This window comes from Ostrinia nubilalis, chromosome 2 (assembly GCF_963855985.1).
Source record: "Ostrinia nubilalis chromosome 2, ilOstNubi1.1, whole genome shotgun sequence".
NCBI lineage: Eukaryota > Metazoa > Arthropoda > Insecta > Lepidoptera > Crambidae > Ostrinia > Ostrinia nubilalis.
Genome location: NC_087089.1, coordinates 3,647,518 through 3,668,508, shown reverse-complemented (window position 1 = coordinate 3,668,508; position 20,991 = coordinate 3,647,518). Strand labels below are relative to the sequence as shown.

The 20,991-nt window shown below is 36.5% G+C and overlaps 1 protein-coding gene across 1 annotated transcript in view; it reads left to right on the top strand.

Moving 5' to 3' along the window:
• Positions 1–325: 325 nt before the first annotated feature.
• The window catches only part of LOC135080115 (protein obstructor-E-like), an 82,948-nt gene continuing 62,282 nt past the window's right edge, over positions 326–20,991 (top strand). The window contains exons 1-2 of the mRNA XM_063974804.1: positions 326–483; positions 19,862–19,917. Coding sequence (XP_063830874.1) covers positions 19,884–19,917 — 34 coding nt within the window. The 5' untranslated portion in view covers positions 326–483; positions 19,862–19,883. The remainder of the gene's footprint in view (positions 484–19,861; positions 19,918–20,991) is intronic.

Here is a 20,991-nt window from a genome sequence, read left to right as displayed (position 1 = left end):
TTGAAAAAGGAGTGGAAGTTGGTCCTTAATTATCCCTCCCAAGATCCGTAACAAGGTCAAATGCAAAACCTTATTTCTATTTAAAGTCAAAAGCCACAATGCCCATTGACTGCAAACAATAGGGCACCGGCTTGAATCGTTATTGTCCAACGAAAAGCTTGCAAGAATAAAAATGCGCGACTTGAGAGGAATATTAATTGCTGTACAGATGCGCAAAGTTCAACGCTCACGACAAATGATGATACCCCTGCCAATTTCCAGAGACCCCCTCTCATTGGCTGCGCCGACCATCCAGTGCACGTTTTTAAACGGTTAATACTAGCAAAACAAGAGTGGTAAGTGACGCTCACATTCACCTGCGCGCGCGACGAAACCGCAGTTGCACACCGCGATCGGAGCCGACCGCTTTAACTGTCAAACGCGTTCTTTTTTCGAATTTCCGAACTTGTGTAGTTGCCAGTGCTGAGGCGACGGATTTTTCCTGTGAGTTATTTTTTATTTTCTTTTTAATTAGCCAACTTCGAGACAAATTCCGCAAGGAGGTTGGAAATTGAAATTAAATTTACTGCAATAAACGACTCGTTAAAACTTCGTGCCTTTGTGGAAGTTGCTGGAAGGAGCGAGCTTGTCAGTAGTAGTAACTTTAATTAATTTGAAACTTTTTTATTGCGAAACTCTGTATGTACGTGTGATGTTATGTCATACAGCGGTGCTCATAGATAGTGAAAGTGGAATAGTGGGTCCGATTCTACCGTAAGAAGATGTGAACTTAATGGGACTTGTTTCGAATTGCACGTCGCGATGTATAAATAGTTAGCAACACTTGGTAACGAGAATATTTATAGCTGTATTTATATTCAGGTTGGGTATAGGCCTACATTATGTAACTGGTACGCTGACAATTTCAAATGCCCTTTACATACATAGGTAATTTTGGTTTTATCAGATTTAGGTTTTTTTTATTTGGCGCATATTTTATTATTCAAACTCAAATACCCTAAAAGTAACAACATTATTACTATATTAATTAATTAAAATAAAATAACAAAGTATTACCGCTTGTTATCAAACTTAGAATATAAAATTTTATAAAAAAATATTTTGAAAGTCAAGCAAACCCATAAAAAATATTTGTTGTGTTATTTTATTGTCTTTATTTCCACTGGAGTTAACCCCACTCACACGACTCTCCCAACATTTGCTACGAGTATTTTATGGTTTCATACACTGAACCATGACCTAGGTACTATAACCAGTCAAACTATATCAAACAACTACATTATTCTTCTATCATATGGGTTACAGAACCATACTTTATAAAAATAATAATAATAAATATGAAAAAAATTAAAACAAAACACAATTTTCCATTTTCCCATCCATTTTCATATTTCACTCTTTGATCGAACCACGTCTGCGGTCTAATCACTATAAAATATTTCCATTAACTCATTAGCTAATTGCCTAAACAGTAACTTTAACTGTTTTGCACTTCTGATGCCATTTAAATGCTTAAAACAATTAAATAATACCCAATATGTGAAATGCGAATTAGTATACTTTTAATGAAACCCGTTTGGCCAATGTCATAGATGAAAACAAATCTCCAAACTGACTCTACCACATTGTATAATTTGATAGACATTACTATTAAACTATGTCAAAAGCGCACATAAATTAATAAAATAACGTATAAAATAAAAATTAACGATGTAATGATTACATTTTGCATAGATTCAAGTTCCACGGAGAAAACTAATAGTAGAGACAGTAAGGCTGAGTTGCACCATCTCATTTTAACTTTAAAAACGCCAAAATGTATCAAACTCTACCGAAAACTCCTCTCCGCTCCTAAAAAACACCGGTAACTGTCATAGTTACGGTTAAAGTAAGTTGGTGCAACTCAGCCTAAATATTGATAAATATTAATTTATTAGCTCTACAATACTCTACATATTAATAAACTTGAGAAAAATATAAAAATATTCTTGAACATTGAACTTGGACAATGGACATACAGTGCGCCATCCAGTCCAGAACTAAGCAAAGCTAGGGGTACCAGACCAGGGATATAAACATACCTACTTAAATACTTTTTTGTATTAAGGGTCTAGTTAATCTAAAACATTATTTCTTCCAGTGTATGTCTTGTTGGTTGTCCTATTAAATAAATAAATAAATTTTAATTAAGTATTATAAAACAAAATAATAAAATTTAATAAAGAAGCCAAAATAAATAATGAAAAGGACTACTGTAAAATGCGAATGCCAAACAATTACTTCATAAAAACTTGGCTAAAGGTCATTGTTTTTTGTCTGTCGCCTATGCAAATAAGAACTTATTACTTTTCATATCAGCTAATAAATCTAAAAATATTACCTACAGATATGATGATATTAGCTCCTTTGCCCCCTGTCCCATAAAATAGGAAGATCTACGGAAAAAAGTATAATAAATTAATACGCTACTTTACCATACTGTAACAGCTGACTATACATGGAAGCGTTTGCAAAACTAAAAGTCAGATAACTAAATATATAGGGTGTAGAATCATAGACTAAACAACAGTCTCTATCTTGTGGTTTGTTAAAACTGTTTTTATGTAAAACCACACCCTGAAGTCCAAAGTAGGTACGTGTAATAAACGTTAGACTTTTGTTTTCGGTAAAGAAGACGAAGGATATATCACTGCCCCATTAAAAATATCGAATTGGGCCTGTCCTCAGTTTAAGTAAAACTCACGCGACCCAACTTATCTCTACACACTGTGTATATGAAATTATATCTTACCTACATCAGACGGCTGCATATCAAGCTTATGACCGTAGCATCTTATTGGTTGTCATAAGTGCGATTTTGCAACAGAAATACATAATATTATATGCTGTCCGTACAATCGTCGATACAATGCTGGCACGGGTTCAAGAGACAAGGTCGAGTCCTCACAAGACCTCTCTAGAGCACTCCGATTTCGGCAAACCCGCAATTTGGGGTAATACACTTGTCTTTATTGTTTGGCTTGTGTTTTGCTGAGACAAAACATTTTTGATAGCATTAATACACATTCAAGTTATTGGAAAACAGCATATTCTGTATCTTGCTGTTTGATTTTTATGAAATATGAATAGTGCTGAGTTTCTACCAACTGTGTGTTATATTTGCGTTGGCTTTATTAGGTAGGTTTTGTGAAGCTCTAAAGTTTTGTAAACTCGGTTGATTCTCAATCATGGATTCTGTCTTATCCTTTAAACCCAACATTCAGTCAATCAAAAGCCTTAGGGCCTATATATTTTTAACCGACTTAAAAAAGGAGGAGGTTCTATGTTCGACTGTATGTATCTTTTCTTACAAACATCTATAGATTGTGTACGAATTCTGTATGTATCCCGTCTGTAACGCAACATACGCGAGTCAATGGCTTTGTGCATAGGCTATGCTTGCATTTGAATCCAATTTTGAGCTTCGTCCTCTAAGTTAGCCTTCAAAATAGAGGTGGACTGTACTGTCAAAACTTATACCAAAAAGTTATCGATAATAATTTCTGTTTTCATATCGGGTCGACTAAATCCATAATCGGCACGGAGCTGGTCCGTTAACACAACACCCTGCCGGTCGATAGACGAAGACAATAAAGGAAATCCAACCCTCGGCAGCTCAAAGGAAATCGCCCTTAGGGTGGCTAAACTTTTGAATAACCTAGGATAATGAAAAACTGGCGTACTTTTCAGGGCAAGATAGACAAGCTTTCAATATAGCACTGGATAGTGCAAAAAAATAGACAAAGTTTTCCTGGCGAGGTAACTTACAAATAAATATAAAAGATAGGTACCTTCTGTTTATCGAATTCCAGCCTTTGTTTGGTAGAACGAAGCCGATCTTTTTATGAAGAAACAAGTCTGAAGTTACTTTAACTCAAGTATATCCACAACAAACAAGGAAAATCTCTTTTAAAAATAATCCAAAACCAACCAACTAAGAAGTGAATGAACTTCGGATTTGTAAGAATCCTGTATAATTGGCAGAAAGGTCTCGAAACAATGGCTTTCTTCGGGGCAAATAAGAATTAATCCATTACACTTTTTGTTACACTAATTAAAACAAATTCGATTCAAAGGGAAACTTTTCTATTCAATTTATTGATGAACGAACTCGACTTCGTATTTGAACCTCCCTTCTCTTTATTTTACTTTAATTTTATAAGCTCGTAGAGACGATGGTCATTGTGGCAGAAAAGTTCTCGAGTGGCGACCACGGGCTGGAAGACGTAGCGTGGGCAGGCCTCCTACTAGTTGGACCGACGATCTGGTAAAGGTCGCTGGAAAAGCCTGGATGCGGGCAGCGCAGGACCGTTCATTGTGGAAAACCTTGGGGGAGGCCTTTGTCCAGCAGTTGACGGCATCTGGCCGAAAGGAACGAATAATTCTCTTGATTTTCATTCATATGTCATTCATATGACTGGGCCTTTCATAGGCGACATGAGAAATTAACTAAATAATTTGTGAAACTCTTCTAATATTTCGGATTTTTTTTAAAGATAGCCCCTCGTACTAAGCTAAATATGGTTGTATCACGAGTGAGCTCACCATAATAGTCGAGCGCGGCGGCGGGGACCGAACCCGCGTTCTCGCCAGTCCGACCCCTTCACCGTTCGGCTATCGTGGCTTCAAAATTCAATTTAAACCCAGTATTTTGATATCGATTACTGAATGGTGGTAACCCTAATCCATAACGGCGTTAGGGCTGCCTTTGTGCCTGAAGTTGACGTTTGCTGTCGCATGCCTCATTGGATACTTCAACTGTTTGAGGGGCGAGTGTAACGACTAACGAGCTTATAAAAGCATACATTAACCACCGTGTGCCTGCTGCTATGAGTAAAATTGAAACATGAATCGTTGAACTTGCTTGGCTTATGAAGTAATTTTAGCCTAGCCGCAGACCACAGATTTTTTATTTTGTCTCTTGTATTTACTATACATTAGTAATACTACAATTATGTTTTGTCAGATGTATGTACCTACAGTAGTAACTATACAATAAAGACTTATTTATATTATGGGACTACGCAGAATAAGGATTTATAACTTAAAAGATAAACAGAGGTAGGTATACTTTACTTTTCCCTCAATTCAAAGATGATTATTTTTATATTGTTATAGAAAATACATAAAAATAAGTAGCTTATAGGTGCGGATTAGAATCGAGCAAAGATACTGTACAAAACGATGTAGACAGGCACTTTTTGTCTCTCTCACTTTTGTCGGCATCTCAGTATGAGGAAGGGAGATGGAATGAACCGAATCTTTAAGTTATTGTTTTTGTAGTGACCCTTGGAGAGGGCAAAAACCTCCTTTCTTTAGAGAAAAAGCTAAGAGTGGACGTCTGATAATAAAATACCAAATTGGATATTCTGAGATGCGCTACTATAAGGTTTAAGAGATTTTTCGAAGGATATCTTTTATGATCGTTCCCTGAATAGATTCGATAATCTAACTTTTATTTGAAAATTCTGATGTCAGTAAAACTATAAATATTTTACACAGCAAAACACAAAAGTTGTGTTTTGCTGTGTATTCGCATATAGGTAATGTGACATTCATCCATAGTTTGGCTTTTTAAACCAACATCACTGAATATTGTTCCGAAAAAATTTCATCATCATCATTTCAGCCACAGGACATCCCCTTCTGAATCTGCCTCGCCCTTTTCAGATTAACTAGTACTTGACAGATAAATGTTTAGGACCTTTTTATATACGAACAAATAGGTTATCTATGGTAGTTCTAAAAAGTGTGATAGCACAAATACTAAAGATGTTATAGCCTGATGTACCTAATCTGCCTACCCAATTACTAAATTAGTGGCGATCTATATTTTTCCCAATATCTTAGCGTCTTCTTAACCTCAAAGCGCAGCCCTAATCTATTTCTTCTAATAGGGCTGCTACACTCAAATTTTACCTCCCCATTATCAAGGTAGCCGCGATAAATTCAAATCAGCCGATAAATAATAGGGTAATGAAACTCTTGGGGTAATATTTTACCATAATTGGTACTTAGGCTTTCTTACAACCGTTGGGTGTCCAATTTTCGTGGCCGTAAATCCCTTGGATAGATGGTTTTTCTAAATAATAACATACTTTAGTTAGATATCCTTTTGTTTTTAAGATAAGTACCTAACTTCAATGTCTAAAATATATTCAATTCAATGCTAGAAAACGCCAAAAGAAAAAACGCTAGTAGGTACAATAATAAACTATTTACTTTTACAATGTGATATTTGGTGACACACGAAAATTTAGTTATACATAGGTAGGTACTCTTTGTAAGAATACCCACTTTCGTATAGTAACTTTCTTGTAATTACTTATGTATCAAAAATGTATTACAAAAAGATTCCCTAGCCCATACAATTACATACAATTAAACATAAAACTTACAAATCAATCTGTACATAAACGTAGGTACCTAGTATGTAGGTAGTTGACTCATCCCATACCTACCTGCGCATTATTCGAAGCACTTGCAAAATCCTTGGTCCCGGTTATTGACACTTGAATACGTGTTCATATTGCTGAAAGGACCGGACCCCACTTAACAAGACATTTTGAGAGCCTATAAATACCCACCTGACCGTGGTTCCAGCTTTTTAGGTCAACATTACCTGGAATTTAAGGTTGTGTAAAAGATTTTCGGCAAAAAACATACATCATCGAAATATACCCCACTTCAGATGGATACACAAAGTAAAGAAATCGATATGGCTTTCAATGTGACTGAAAATTCTTATGATTTGGTTCCCTTATTTACAAATATCTAACGTCGATATAACGGGTACCAATCCATCATCCGAGTTCCACGTATAAAAATTGCACATCTTACGACGATATTTTTATCTACAGGAGCTGGATTTTTATTATTATTGTCATTGCATCGTCTAATAATAGGTAAACATCAATGGAAAAAATGGGAAAATGTCAATGTACGACTTATGTTTGACAGCTGTCATGTCATGTCACTGATCCTTGCGGCACTGCCGCCTGCGCAATATATTTTTTGACGTTATTAACAAAAATCACGATTGATTTCCACTTTCAGCGCAAAAGTGGGTCATTGAAAGAGATTTTCATAATTAATATTTATAAGTTAAAAATATTATTGCTATTTTTAGAATCACGCAACGCAATACATTCACCAGTTAAGCCTCGTGCACAAGTGAAAGAGATTGAAGCTCAAAGCATTGTGAAATGATTTACGAGTGCATTTTGCAATCATACAAATAAATTGATTTGATTTGATTTGATTTACTAGCTTCCGGTAGCGCCACAAACGGAAGTACGACAAACGCTATTTATTTCAACTGATGTACTATCGTATCGTATCCAAAACTGCGCGACGTGCGTCTATTGCAATTACCCTAACTTTCAGTTACGTAATTTCAGCATGAAGTGTATTTTCCGCGAAGTAAAGCTGTGTTTCTAGTAGGCGACAAATTGAATACCTAATTATTTTGTAATGCTACTAGAGCTTACTTGTAATTTATAGGCTTGATTCTGAACAGCGCCTCTTCGCGCCTACATTAATGTAGACGCTAGGCTACGTCTACGTGGCTTCAAAGAATTCGCACCGCAAAAATGCTCTGAAAAAGCCCATGCAAATATTCATCTGAAAATAAACATCCTGCACGAGGTCAACAAAGTATTTACCTTCTCTCTGATGACGGCAAAACGCCTACGCTTGCGTTAAGCTCGGTATATGAACACGCACTTAGAGAAATTATTCGCAAATAATTGCTACGGGTTAAAGCAATTAAGTGATATTTCACGCTTCATAGCTTATTACATAAATGTTAGTGTTAACTTACATCGCAAATTTTCAGTCCGACACGCTAAGTACACGTCTGTGACTAAGTGCATGGCAATTACTGGCAGAATCGATATTTTTATACTTTAGAAGGTACCTCTTATGTGTGTGTTTCTGACATGGTCCAGCCTAGTTACGCCACCAACTCATTTTTTTCTATCGTATTTGTTAGACTGAGGGACTTGATGATTAAGAATAATTATCTTCTAGACAACCTTTGATAATGAAGTCCTAATTTTGCTTGAACTTAAGAAATCTAGAAATTCAGAGCACGTCAACGATGTTGTATTGTCATTTGCATGGCTTGGGCTAAAAACGGTCGCGTTTTCTGCCCTAAAAATTTTGTCAACCTTCAAAAGTCATTTTGGAAACCTTTTTTGTATCTTACTACTTAGCTTTTTTTGGGGGCTTGTTAATTAAATGGTAGATCCACGGACTTCTTGACTACTGAATCAATGTACCTTTTAGGGCATTTTTGTGTACGAATCAAAATTCATAATAAAGCATCGCTTCTTCTCTAGACTAATGTTTACACCAAGCAAACCTATTTTATATCACCAGTCCTTTGCATTTATGTGTTCTCCAGTGCGATTGCTTAAGCGCAGGTCCACTGTTATGTAAGGCAGGTCATCATTATATGTTGCGTGAACTTACAAAATATTCCATCAGGTTTTTGTGCCTATCCTCGTGTTTTGTAATGGGGCAAAAGCCCATCATAATATTTAAAAGATTGTGTTTATGACTGTTGGACGTTGGTAACACAATAATGTTATATCAACTGACGGCCGATAGGGCAGCAGGGTTCTGGAGTGGAGGCCGCGTACCACAAAACGCAGCGTGGGACGTCCACCCACAAGGTGGATCGACGATCTCATAAAGGTAGCAGGAAGGCGCTGGACGCAGGCCGCTACCAACCGGGCAGCATGAAAAGCATTGGGGGAGGCCTATGTTCAGCAGTGGACGTCCTATGGCTGAGATGATGATGTTGAACAAAAAAGCATTAAACTAGTATGCTGCCGACTATACAAATGGCAATGCGTAGACGCAGGTAGAATCAATGTAATAATTAACACCGTTCATCTGTTATTAAAAGCCTACAAGAAGAATAAGGGCAATCGGACCATTTCCATGATAAAGAGCTATTAAAGCATCTTTCTCAGTGGTATGGTCCAATTTAACTCACAGACAATTTAACAAATAGGTCATCAACTCAATAAAAATCATAAAGTTAATGTAGCATCCACCAAATCTCCAACACCGAACGTAACTAAAGCAACTGACATTATAAGCGTAACAAACATTATCGGGGTATTAACGAAGTATGGCTTCAATTACCAATTTTGACACGGTCAAAAAATTGAGCCATCAAAATTGATTCAGCGTAGGCATAACTAGCTGTATTACAAACTAGTAATAGTGTAAGTAGATTAACTTATATAAAAATTCAGTACTGTTACTGAGCATAATAATATCTTATTTATTGTATCAAGGTGCTGTAAACTCTGTTTGCTTAAAGTACCGAAGGGAAGAGGACGCTTTGGTACAAAAAACAATCAAAATTTTTGTCAAATAAGACCAGGGAATGAGAAAGTGCAGCTTGTGAAGAACGTCTCTACAATACGGGACCAAATAAAGACCCCAAGGAGCATTCCGTTAGACTTCTCAAATATTAAACATTTAGAAGATAACTAAAGAGGCTTTGATAACGTTAATCATACAATTTTGATGACAGTAGAAAAACACAACATCACTTGAAAAAAAATATTACAAGAATTCATCAGTATACTGATGATCTGATGAATCGTTAATCTCCACAAAAACAACGATGTCGGTCAGAATTTTTTCTGCGTGTAATCCGTTACGTAACAATGGCTGACCTGATTGAATGAAATCTGAATGATTGGATGAGGCGTGACCGAATCACAGGAATAACTCGAAAAATTGGTCAGTAAACGTTATTACCATGACTGGGGTAAATAAAGCTCTGAATCAGGTAATGGAATGGAACGTCAAAACCTACGCACATGAAGTCAGAATCGACGAAGTTCGATCGTTTACTTTATACTGCCATCGAGGATAACTTAATATTAAAATGTATCAATAACAATAATCCTGAGCTGAGACAAAGTAAAATGTTGATGACCCTTCACAGTCGCAGTCCTACATAAATAGCGGTTCCGACGGAATAAACTAGGACCACCCCTACTCTTCCCGTCGTAAAAGGCAACAAAGGCAGAAATCAACAATAACACGACTAACGGAAAAATCAGGATTCTCAAGTGTTGGCAAAAATCTCCATTAGCCTCAGGTAAATTAGAGGGTGTCGTGCATTAAAGACTAAAATTAAATGATGATGATGATTTTTATTTTGATGAAAACGATTTATTAGCGGAAAGGTAGAGGTTTATAAATAGCTGGACATAATTATTTGCAACGTGTAATGAGATTATCTCAGGATGCATTTTAATTTAGAAAGTTGTATGGAAATCATGCAGGATACACTCGTAAGCCGTCAAGCAATAATCGTAGCTTAACCGCAAGCTTTAGCTTCCTGCATCAGTAAAATTAAGTTATTAACATAATTTAATCAGTGACTAGAAAACAAGCTCCTAATTACAAAACATAATGCCTACGGGCATGCAAATTATAATTCGACACAATTCTCGGTCAAGGTGGCTACGTAACGGTATTATATAAATCTGTTTGTTATTCAATATCGGTAATATTTAGTAACTATATCGATTGACCTTTCTGTCGAAGTTTTAACAAAGCAAATAAGCTAGGTTCAGTTTTGTTATTCATATTTTTAGTGTCCTATTATAATAGATAAATTGTCAGCTACTCTGCTCTTGTTTAAAAATCGCATCTATTGTAACTAAATACATACCTACCTATTGTTTGCCATCAATATGATCATTAATCATTTTTACCATAACTAGTTCACCCATAAATGAACCACATACGAAGATATTATCTTCGATAACACACGTAACGATCGCGTTGCCATAGTGGATATCCTACATACCGATATACAAATTGCAAAATCAGCACTTGTAAAGAAAAAAGTCGATCAACCTCCGCTTGGTTTCACCATTAATTATTTATTAGACGGCAGACTCACACTTTACTGTTGTGAGCTGAGCCTAAACAGAAGCGGTAGCGGGGTCAATGGCCTTTATGAAATTTCCTCTTTTATAATCGTAGATAAATTAATAATTCATCAGATGTTCATCAATGTTAAATGTTACCGAACAGAATTTAGAAGATAAATGGCTCTGAACAAAGCGTTTCTTACTGAAGCGAAATTTTACTGTAGTAAGGCTTTTGATATTGTCTATCGCATATTAAATTCTAAGACTGATTGATGAGCTTTACTTTGCACCAATATTAAAATTGAAAATGAGAAGCATAATTAAGATTTAGATAAATTCGGAAAATGATACTGAATAATCTTTGATTTAACACTAGCTCCTTCAGGGCTCTATTTTTGGACCCCTTGTTTCTTTTTTACTGTTTTTGTGTCTTCTCTATGTTGTTCGTGCCAATATGATAGATGTTTTTTAATGTAGAGATACTCGCTATCGCTTTTGTCTTACGAGCATCATTCGAGTATATGACTCAATTCGTTCTATTGAATAATTCACAATGCTGTACGTTCGTGTTGGTATGCGTCTATTTTGGCACAATAAACTCTGGCTCTGTCAGTATTTTTATAAAAATCTGAACAAGAATATTATGTCATATATTATTTATTTGACTATAGTAAGAATACGTTATAAATAAAATTCTATTATTAATTTAACAGAGATCTCTACTTTCATAAGCTGCTTATACATAATCAAGTATTTAATGAGAAAAGGAAAAACACTTAAAACGAAAATAAACTAAACGTGGGAGTTTAACTTATTCTCTATAATTAGGCCTGTTTCTTTAGAATTAGCCAATTTGTTAATGCTGTCTGATACTTTCATTATTATCATAATGCTCGCTAGTGAAAATTAAATTAGGCCTACAGTATGAAAATATCCCTAACATTGTCTACTTTAATAAGTTTTGTTTTAGGCTCCAACTTAGGCCCAAAGTCTATTTACAGGCTCCGAAAATATTAAAATAAGAAACTACTAAAATAAGAAATCATGAGCTTGAAACTTTTTAATAAAAATACTGGATTTTACAAGAGAAATATGAAAACTTTTGTAAAAAATTGGCTTTTAAATCCATTAGTGCATCATGCCCTTTTGCTTGTTGGATGAAATTGCGGCTTAAGCTGGATTTTTATTTCAGCAGATGAAAAATAATGCCCAGCTGATGGAAATAAATAAATTGTTTTAAATCTATTGCATATTGGAAAAGCATGTACCGTTGGTAGAGAGTGAGCAATGTCGAACATTCTTTAGATTTCCATAACAGTAAATTACAGTATGGTTTATATGATAAGCGACTTGATTTTTCTTCTTCGCCACGACAAATGTTGGTGTAACAGCTCTTCATCTATCATTACCAAAAAATCTCTTGCTTCTAAGCTTTAAAATAAATGCGTTATCTTAGTAGAAACAAAATACAGGTGATTATCTCAACTCGCTGTAACACAAGCTATTTATATTAAATAACATGTAACTTAATCATAACCCGAAAACGTTATAAACCTCCTGGGTGCTAATGAAGGTAATTTATTGCCGCTAACTTAAATTACCCCCAACCGGGGTAAATATTCCGGTGAAATAGGTCGCGCAAATAGGGTAACATTGGTATGCTGATGCTGTCTACGCGCCTTTGTTCGAAAATACTGTACGAGGACTTCGACAATAAAATTTTTCAGAGTGAAAGCCCATAAACAATTTTGATGGACGGAACGAGGGCAGTATGTAAAGGGCGCTACTGCAACGTGTACCTACAATACATAATATACATACTTGGGTTGGGTACATACTGCCTATTGCTCATATTGATCACTCTAACTTCTCAAACTAATCGTTTGTCCTCTAACAACCTCGACTTATTTTTGTGGTTATAACTACGGTCACTCGGTCAGTCAATAAATCATTATAAAGGGAAATGCGTGGAACACAATTTCTGACTTCAGGTAGTAAATACATATTTAATTCAGCTTCACCGGTAACTTACTGGTCGAAGTATGAAATCTTTTTTTTACCAAACTTTGACTGTGTTTACAGATTTTTGACGTTTGTTACAGTCAAAGTAAGATGGTGCAACCCAGCCTTATTTTTTCCTGGCATAAAATTAAGCCCAGGACCCTATGGGTCGACAGATATCAACTCTCAACCTTCTAGAATTTCATCCAACGAGCATTTTGCGCGGTAATATTGACTCGGTTAAAGCAAATTTTAACGTAAACCGACTAAAAAATCTCCCAAGTCTGGAAAACAACTGGTATTTTCCCTATTAACTCCTCCCCCTGTTTATGGAATAGCTTTATTATTTTAAGCGTTAACCTTGCCGGTGCTTAAACAGCTTTTTGCTGTATAAACGTTTTATAACGCTCATTTCTGTTGCTGTTAAAACCGAGTAGCTCCTTGGACTCTCTTGTTTTAAAGAGCAATAGAAGAATTAAATATTTATTAACATTGGTAACATTTCTTGGGCAACGCGTCGGTTTTGCAGTTTAACGTGGTTTGCTACCTTATAATACCAATTCTAGCGCATAGAAAAAATCCACCTCTATTTGTAAATTACTTCTTAAAAATACTAATAAATAATTTTCATTCATTCTGTGCTTTAAGTCTGAATCGAGTTTAAAACGTAGTTCCATAATAGGTAAGTACGGCCCATTCAATAAAAGTTCTTTCAAAAAGCTTATCTCTCTTAGTTTCTATCAAAAGCCACATCCCGTTCCCCACTAATTAAATACCTACGTGTACCGTTCAAATGAAATTCTATTGTTTTAAACTCCAACTAGTCGAATAAATGAAAAGCAATTTCCTGTGGGATTGAAACCCTTAGGCCCACCAAACACGGATAGCTTGGAACAACTAGTATCGACAGCTTCAAGCTGCGACTGCATAGCAAACTACAGTATTCTACAAACACATACACGGAACCGCTCGAGAAGTTGTGACTACTTCGGACGGTTGGCAGCAACGGTAAATTTCATAGTTGAAAATTCAACTGAATTTCTTCCGCCACTTTTTCTCAGTATGTTGTCCTGAAGTGGTGGTAGGCTATATTTGGGACGTGTATAAATGCCCTGGAAAAGGCCTATGTACTGAATAAACTATTTCATTTCATTTTATCGTGTGGTAAAACAGCCGCCAGGCATATAGTTCCACTGCTCCAGCAATTATCAATGGCAGCTTCTTCAACCTATTGACTGTGACTGCCAGACGCCCATTGTGATTGGTTCGTATGTCACGCTGTACATCCACGCGCACTGTGAAATCTAGTAATGTTTGTACGGGCGAGTGTGTTGATCACTGGCTAACTGCTCGAGCTGTCCGTGTACGGCGGACCTTACTATCTACGTTTTGCAATATTTGTGGAAATGGGATATTTCAAGTCTATTCCGAACGAGATATTAATAATTAATAAACCCGTTATCTTATCAGGATCCCTGGACAATTGATACGTGGCTCATTAAGGCTTGGGTTGCACCATCTTACTTTAACTTTGACAAACGTCAAAAATCTGTCATACTCCATACAAAAAGCACCGGTTATCGTATTATAGTTACGGTCAAAGTTAGGTGGTGCAACTCAACCTACATTTTGCGATCGCTTCACGACGAGTTGTGGCGACTTCATTGAAATTTTGTTTGAGATGCAACATTTGATGTTATTCTACTATTCGAATTTACGCTACAGTCAAGCAGGTAGATCGTTTTGTTGTAAAATAGCTCCGATTTCAACTATACAGTATCTAACTTGATATTACCTACAGCTTAAACCCCTGAAATCAATAACCGGTATCAAATTCAATAGCGAAGCTCAATTCCCTCTAAATGGATTCGGACGTATCAAATACAGCTGCAGGTATCATGGGCGTGTCGGTACAGCAAACTGATTTACCGTTTGTATTCATCCGGTATTCAGCACTGCGAATAATCTATAAAAGGTTATCTCAATTATAACAATTGTAGCAATAAACAAAGTGAAAACTGTTTTCAGTGCTATATTGTTGAATTTTATTAGTGACTAGCGGTTGCCCGCGACTTCCGGTTGAATTTTACAAAATTTCGTCTTAGTGAGCACCTACGTTCTAAAAGAAAGCCCCTAGCAGTCCTAGCACTTGTAGTTTCTGAGATTTCGAAATGAGTGAGTCAGTCAGTGACCTACTGATTTTAAGAGATACAGAATAATAATAACTTTTGACGCTACAATAGCCGAACGGTGAAGGTGTCGGACTGGCCTACTCGTGATCCATGGAACGCGGGTTCGATCCCCGCCGCCGCTCTACAATTGTGGTGAACCCACTCATAACACAAGCACAGCTTAGTTAACGGTTAAATTAGCAGGGTTAACCGGATTATTAGTATTTGTGTTTTACAAATTGCTAATATTAAGAAAAACTATTATAGGCACTTTTAAATAGGTGCAAAGATTCCACTATTAACGTAGAGAGAGTTTATACGTGTACACCAATTAATAAATACGTCTTCTAGTGAATTTACATTCCAAGTCATTTTCAAACAAATGAAAAATCCTGCTTTGACAAAAAGCTCTCACGCACAAGCTCAGAAATGTATCCGAGAGAAATTTTACACACACGATTTTATCTGCATATTTGTTGAACTAATGCCTAATCACTAAAACCTCTACTGACTGATAAGTGATTAGCATTTCAATCAGACGTGTATGCAGAGACTACGTCGAATCCACAGCTCTATGCCTGGATTTGAGTGATTAATCTAGTATTGGAAGTAGTTCTAGAAGGCCATTTCTGATGTCCAAATTCAGCTAGTTCGAACCTTCTACTTGTGATATATAAATAGTGAAAAGTACTGAAAAGCAAATTGAACACTAATTGAAAAATTAACAAGGCCAGAATTAATAATTGTCTAGTTATCTAGCAATATTGCCAACAACAATAAAACATTGTTGATTTCGATCTTTATAACTTAACTACTTCCCTTATTTGTTTAACAATCACGAAATTTACGATTGTTTAACTTTGATTCTCGCATGTACAGACGACACGACACTGGGGCAGCCTAATAATAATATGTACCTAGTAGGCCAGTAGAATTAAACACAAAAATTGATTAAATCGGAAATAATTCATACAAAAGATTTTTTTGCTTTAATGGCTTCATTGGTTGCCCATTAAGACTCTCCTAAGTTTTCGACTTCGACGGAGTTGTGCTTAAGTGGTGGGGGCCCCCGAAAGGGGCGTTTTTTCGGTTTTCCGGTTATACCGCGTAAAGGACTTACCCTATCGAAAAGTGGTCTTCATGACGGTTGAAGGGCACTTAATCCTGCATTGAATAAGACCAAATTCAAATGTTTTGGACAAACCGTTCCCGCGCTAAAGTTCGGAAAAGTAGAAAATATACGTATAATTAATGACCCTCTCCACGTCCAATGGCTTGTTACCCACAGGCTTCCAAGTCTTGAAAAGGGCCACCTCAACCAGTGTAACCCTATCAAGGCTTACGAGCTTGATGCGCCTATCCTTGTGCGTCCCAGCCGTTCCTTAACTGCGGTTGGTGCACCTCTTCCTTGCACTCTCCTGAACGACCCTGTGTTACCTACTGTGGCTGTCCCTCTTCCTTGCAGCCTCCTGCACGACTACGTTGCCTAGCCGTATGCCTGGTCCAAGGTTCGACGCCACAAAATCAACTTCGCACGCGTGAAAATAGTTTAAATACTATTTTCCGTGCTTGCAACATTTTTCTTTACTGCTTCGGCTCTATTAGTCGTAGAGTGATTGTATATATCCTATAGCCTTCCTCAATTTATGAGCTATTCAACACAAAAATTATTATTTCAATCAAACTAGTAATTCTTGATATTAGCGCGTTCAAACAAACAATCAAAAAACTCTTCAGCGTTTTAATATGAACTTTTTGTTGTTGATTTTTGGCGTCAAACCTTAGACCAGGCATACGGCTAGGCAACGTAGTCATGCAGGAGGATACAAGGAAGAGGGGCAGCCACAGTAGGTAACACAGAGTCGTTCAGGTGAGTGCCAGGAAGAGGTGCAGCAACCGCAGTTAAGGAACGGCTGGGACGAACAAGGATCGGCGAATCCAGCTCGTATGCCTTGATAGGGTTACACTGGTTGAGGCGCTCCTTTTCAAGACTTGGAAGCCTGCGGGTAACGAGCCATTGGACGTGGAGAGGGTCATTAATTATACACATATTTTCTACTTTGCCGAACATTTGCACGAGAACGGTTTGTTCAAAACATATGAATTTGGTCTTATTTAATGCAGAATTAAATGCCCTTCAACCATCAGGAAAACCACTTTTCGATAGGGTAAGTCCTTTACGCGGTATAACTGGAAAACCGAAAAAGCGCCCCTTTCGGGGGCCCCCACCACTTAAGCACAACTCCGTCGAAGTCGAAAACTTAGGAGAGTCTTAATGGGCAACCAATGAAGCCATTAAAGCAATAAAATCTTTTGTAGGAATTATTTCCGATTTAAAAGCTAATTCTACTGGACTATAGTGGTAATCTACACTAATATTATAAAGAAGGAAAATGTTTAAATTGTTTGTTTGTATTGAATAGGCTCCGAAACTATAGGGCTGATTCGAAAAATTCTGTCACCAATCGAATCCTTCATTATTTCTGGTGAAAATGGCGGAACGAAGTTCGCCAGGTCAGCTCTACTAACTAGCTGTAATATACCTATTACAAAAAAAAATGTCTGATGTGCTATGTTTACAACCTTCTCCAACACCAGCATTGTACAAAAATCGACAGTAATGAATCGTTCACTTGTAACCACGAAGTATCGTGTGAACCAGCCCGTCTTCCAAATTCGGCGCGGGCGCACGAGATGCGTTGCGTAATGCACGCTAATTGCAGCTTTCACTGCGAATATTACGACAGCCGCCATTTTTTCCGAGGACGCGGTAAGACACTCGCAATGATACACATCGGATGATGCTGTAACTAAATGCTGGAGGCTATTGTTTTGCGGTAATTGACATCTAAATGTTGCCAGTATGCGGTTTTAATGCCTCTTTACGGATCACGGCACATCAAGCTCAACTCTGGGGCATCTTATGTACCTACAAGTTTATCGCACACTACTATCCGTTCGCTTTAAGTTTAATGCTGGCGATATGACGTCACTCGAAGGGAAGCGTCTATAACTTTAACAAACTATATTTAAAATATTTTTTATTATTATTGATAAAAATTGTGTATTTGCGTAAAATAAGACACATTAATTGCGTTTAATCACTAACTAATTGCGTTTAATCGCGGTGAGGGGAGGGGACGCGCATTCCACGGACCGGCAAACTTAGCACGAACGGGTAGTATCAAGAATATTGTCTAATAATGTTTGTTTTGGTTCGTAATAACGTTTTCTAAATACTGTAAAGAGAACAACGATATCCACGCTGGAAACTTTACATTTTCACTTTCAATGCGACACACAGTGGAAAATGCCACTGCACTTTGAACGCCCACGTCCTGCCACTACCAGATTTATTGCAAGCTTATGTCACTGCGCTCATACAGAAAATACTTTCGCCTTTATAAACTGAAAAAACACTCTCACTTGCCTTTTGTGAACGTGTGCAATAATGTATTTAATTTATTTGTAAAGTAAATAAAGGTAGGGTGGGTGCACCAGTCCCACACCACCCGAACCAGTAGTACACCATTTCTAATTTCACATTAAAATATTAACAATCTGTCGAATTTCCCGCCACTTTTATTACGTTTGGTAGCACTGCCGTACTTCTACCATAAATAAAAGCGACAAACACGACTTGGTACGATCTGGTCAACCTTAGGCACATTGCGACTTTCCACATTGATTGTTAAATAAAAATAAACCTTACAGCTATTAAGAAAATTGGAATAAGCTACTTGATTCTATGATAGACAAGGAGTAGTTAATTCTTTTTTTTGCAATGATTGTTGTAATAATTGAGTCACAATATCAAAATTACTTTTAAAATGTCGCTTATTCGGTTTGTTACAGGTACTACCCTACCTAGTCTTTTTCTAGAAGTTTTTACACATAATGTACTCGTTTATCGATGAGTTCTATGTTGAGGTCTAGGCAAATAGCAAGAGCTTTACCAATGGTTATCTTAGGATACTGCTTTATTGTATGACACAGTACCGCCTAGGCGCTTATTTAGCTTCTAGAAGCTTTTACTCGTATCTTGACTTAAGGGAGTATCGTGTCAAAGTATTTAACTTGTACTCAATGCTGCACATCATTGTGGGATCAAACGCAATACTCAATGTCCAAGACATATTTATTTATTGTTTGTTGGTTATTGTACACTCGTCAGTGGACTGAATGGTTTATGTCACAGTCATCAAGCGCCCGCGTTGTCGCAAGACATCGCGTGAGAAACGCTTGCTCTCACGGGTGCACAATGTTCGCTCATTTTTGCATTCTAATGCCTAAACAATAAAATAGAGAAAATACTTGTTCCTCAATGAACTGTTGCAAAAGATAAGATAAGGTCGTTGCAGGAATTTGTTATGGGTGAAATATGATGCAAGATATTTTTTTAAATGTCCATTAGATAAAATGGATGTCTAATACATAATTATCTAGAACAAATAAAATAAATGATGTTTAAATTGGTCAAACAAATATTGAAGAGAACCTTTTTAACATAAAAGCAGCATCGTGTCAAGTACAGCATCGTGACTTATACAAAATTAGATCAATTTAAAGATAAGCAAAGTCACAGTATCTGACAAGGTCGCAATTTGCATGCATCATAGCTTACAAAAATCTAACAGCTCTACAAAAAATAATACAGTTCTAGGAACCCACATAATAAGGATCTGCATTAAATATAGGTCACAATTATTTAATTAACCTAAAATCTGTTTGTTCCAGGTTTTTCCAGTTTTACCACATCATGTCTTCTGAAAGACATTGGGCGAGTGTTGCTGGTAAGTTTTATACACATCGATAAAATTTAATAAGAGACAATTAATCTTAATAAGTTATTGGATTTTTATTTTGCATGGCACTCTCCCGACATGGGCTAGTGGCGATATTTAATTACGAAGGTACATATTTCACCATCTATCCCTAATTTTTAAGTGACCCCCCTATGGTTAACACGTAACAAGAATTTTGTTTGATAGGGGTCACTTAAAAATTAAGGATTGATGGTGAAAACGGACATTAATAAAGTAGACAGACAGCATATCCTACTAAAAAATATCGAACTCACCCAATAAGAATTTGCATTTGAAATTTCAAATTCAAGATGTAAGATCAAAGTGAATCGACAAATTTGGATTAAGTTACCTTGTTTGTACTTTCACTCCCAAAATTGCTTTAACGAATAATTTCTCCTCAGATGTCAACTTTAAGACTCCAAGTTACACCTTCGAAGCAATCAGAAGTTCCAAATCAATCTAAAGTTAATAAAAGCCATGAAGTCTCCAAAGTGAGCAGCCAGATATAATGAGTCGTGTCAATAGCAACTTTGATTGGAAAAGTTGTGGTGACGTCATGTGCCATCGTTTAATTATTGCCGCTTTTCGCTGATTAGAAGCTTTAGTGATGTGACATAATCTTACGTCGTTTTTAATCGATAAAAAATTTGGTTGTGTTTTTAATTGCGCCAATAATTTATTGTTGTTTTCATTGCGACTTAAGCCAACTTCCTGCACTCGACACTAATTGGATTATACTCTATTTTGGCACGTTAAAATTATGAATAGGTACTTATCATAAATAATTGTTAAAATTAAGGAATAATTCCGACAAGTTATGCCGAAACAGTAAATTCATAAATCTAACAATTCGCTAACTGAAAAACGTAACATATCTGCTTTATTTATCTATTGCACTTTCACAACTCAGCACTATTTTATAATTAAAAACCAGTCCTAACTACTTCCTTTATACATCAACACATCAGCACTTCAATTACGTTAATCATTCTTCAACCATATTCAGTTCATTCAATAACATCTAAATACCACAATCTTCCCACGAGTTTGCAATACCTC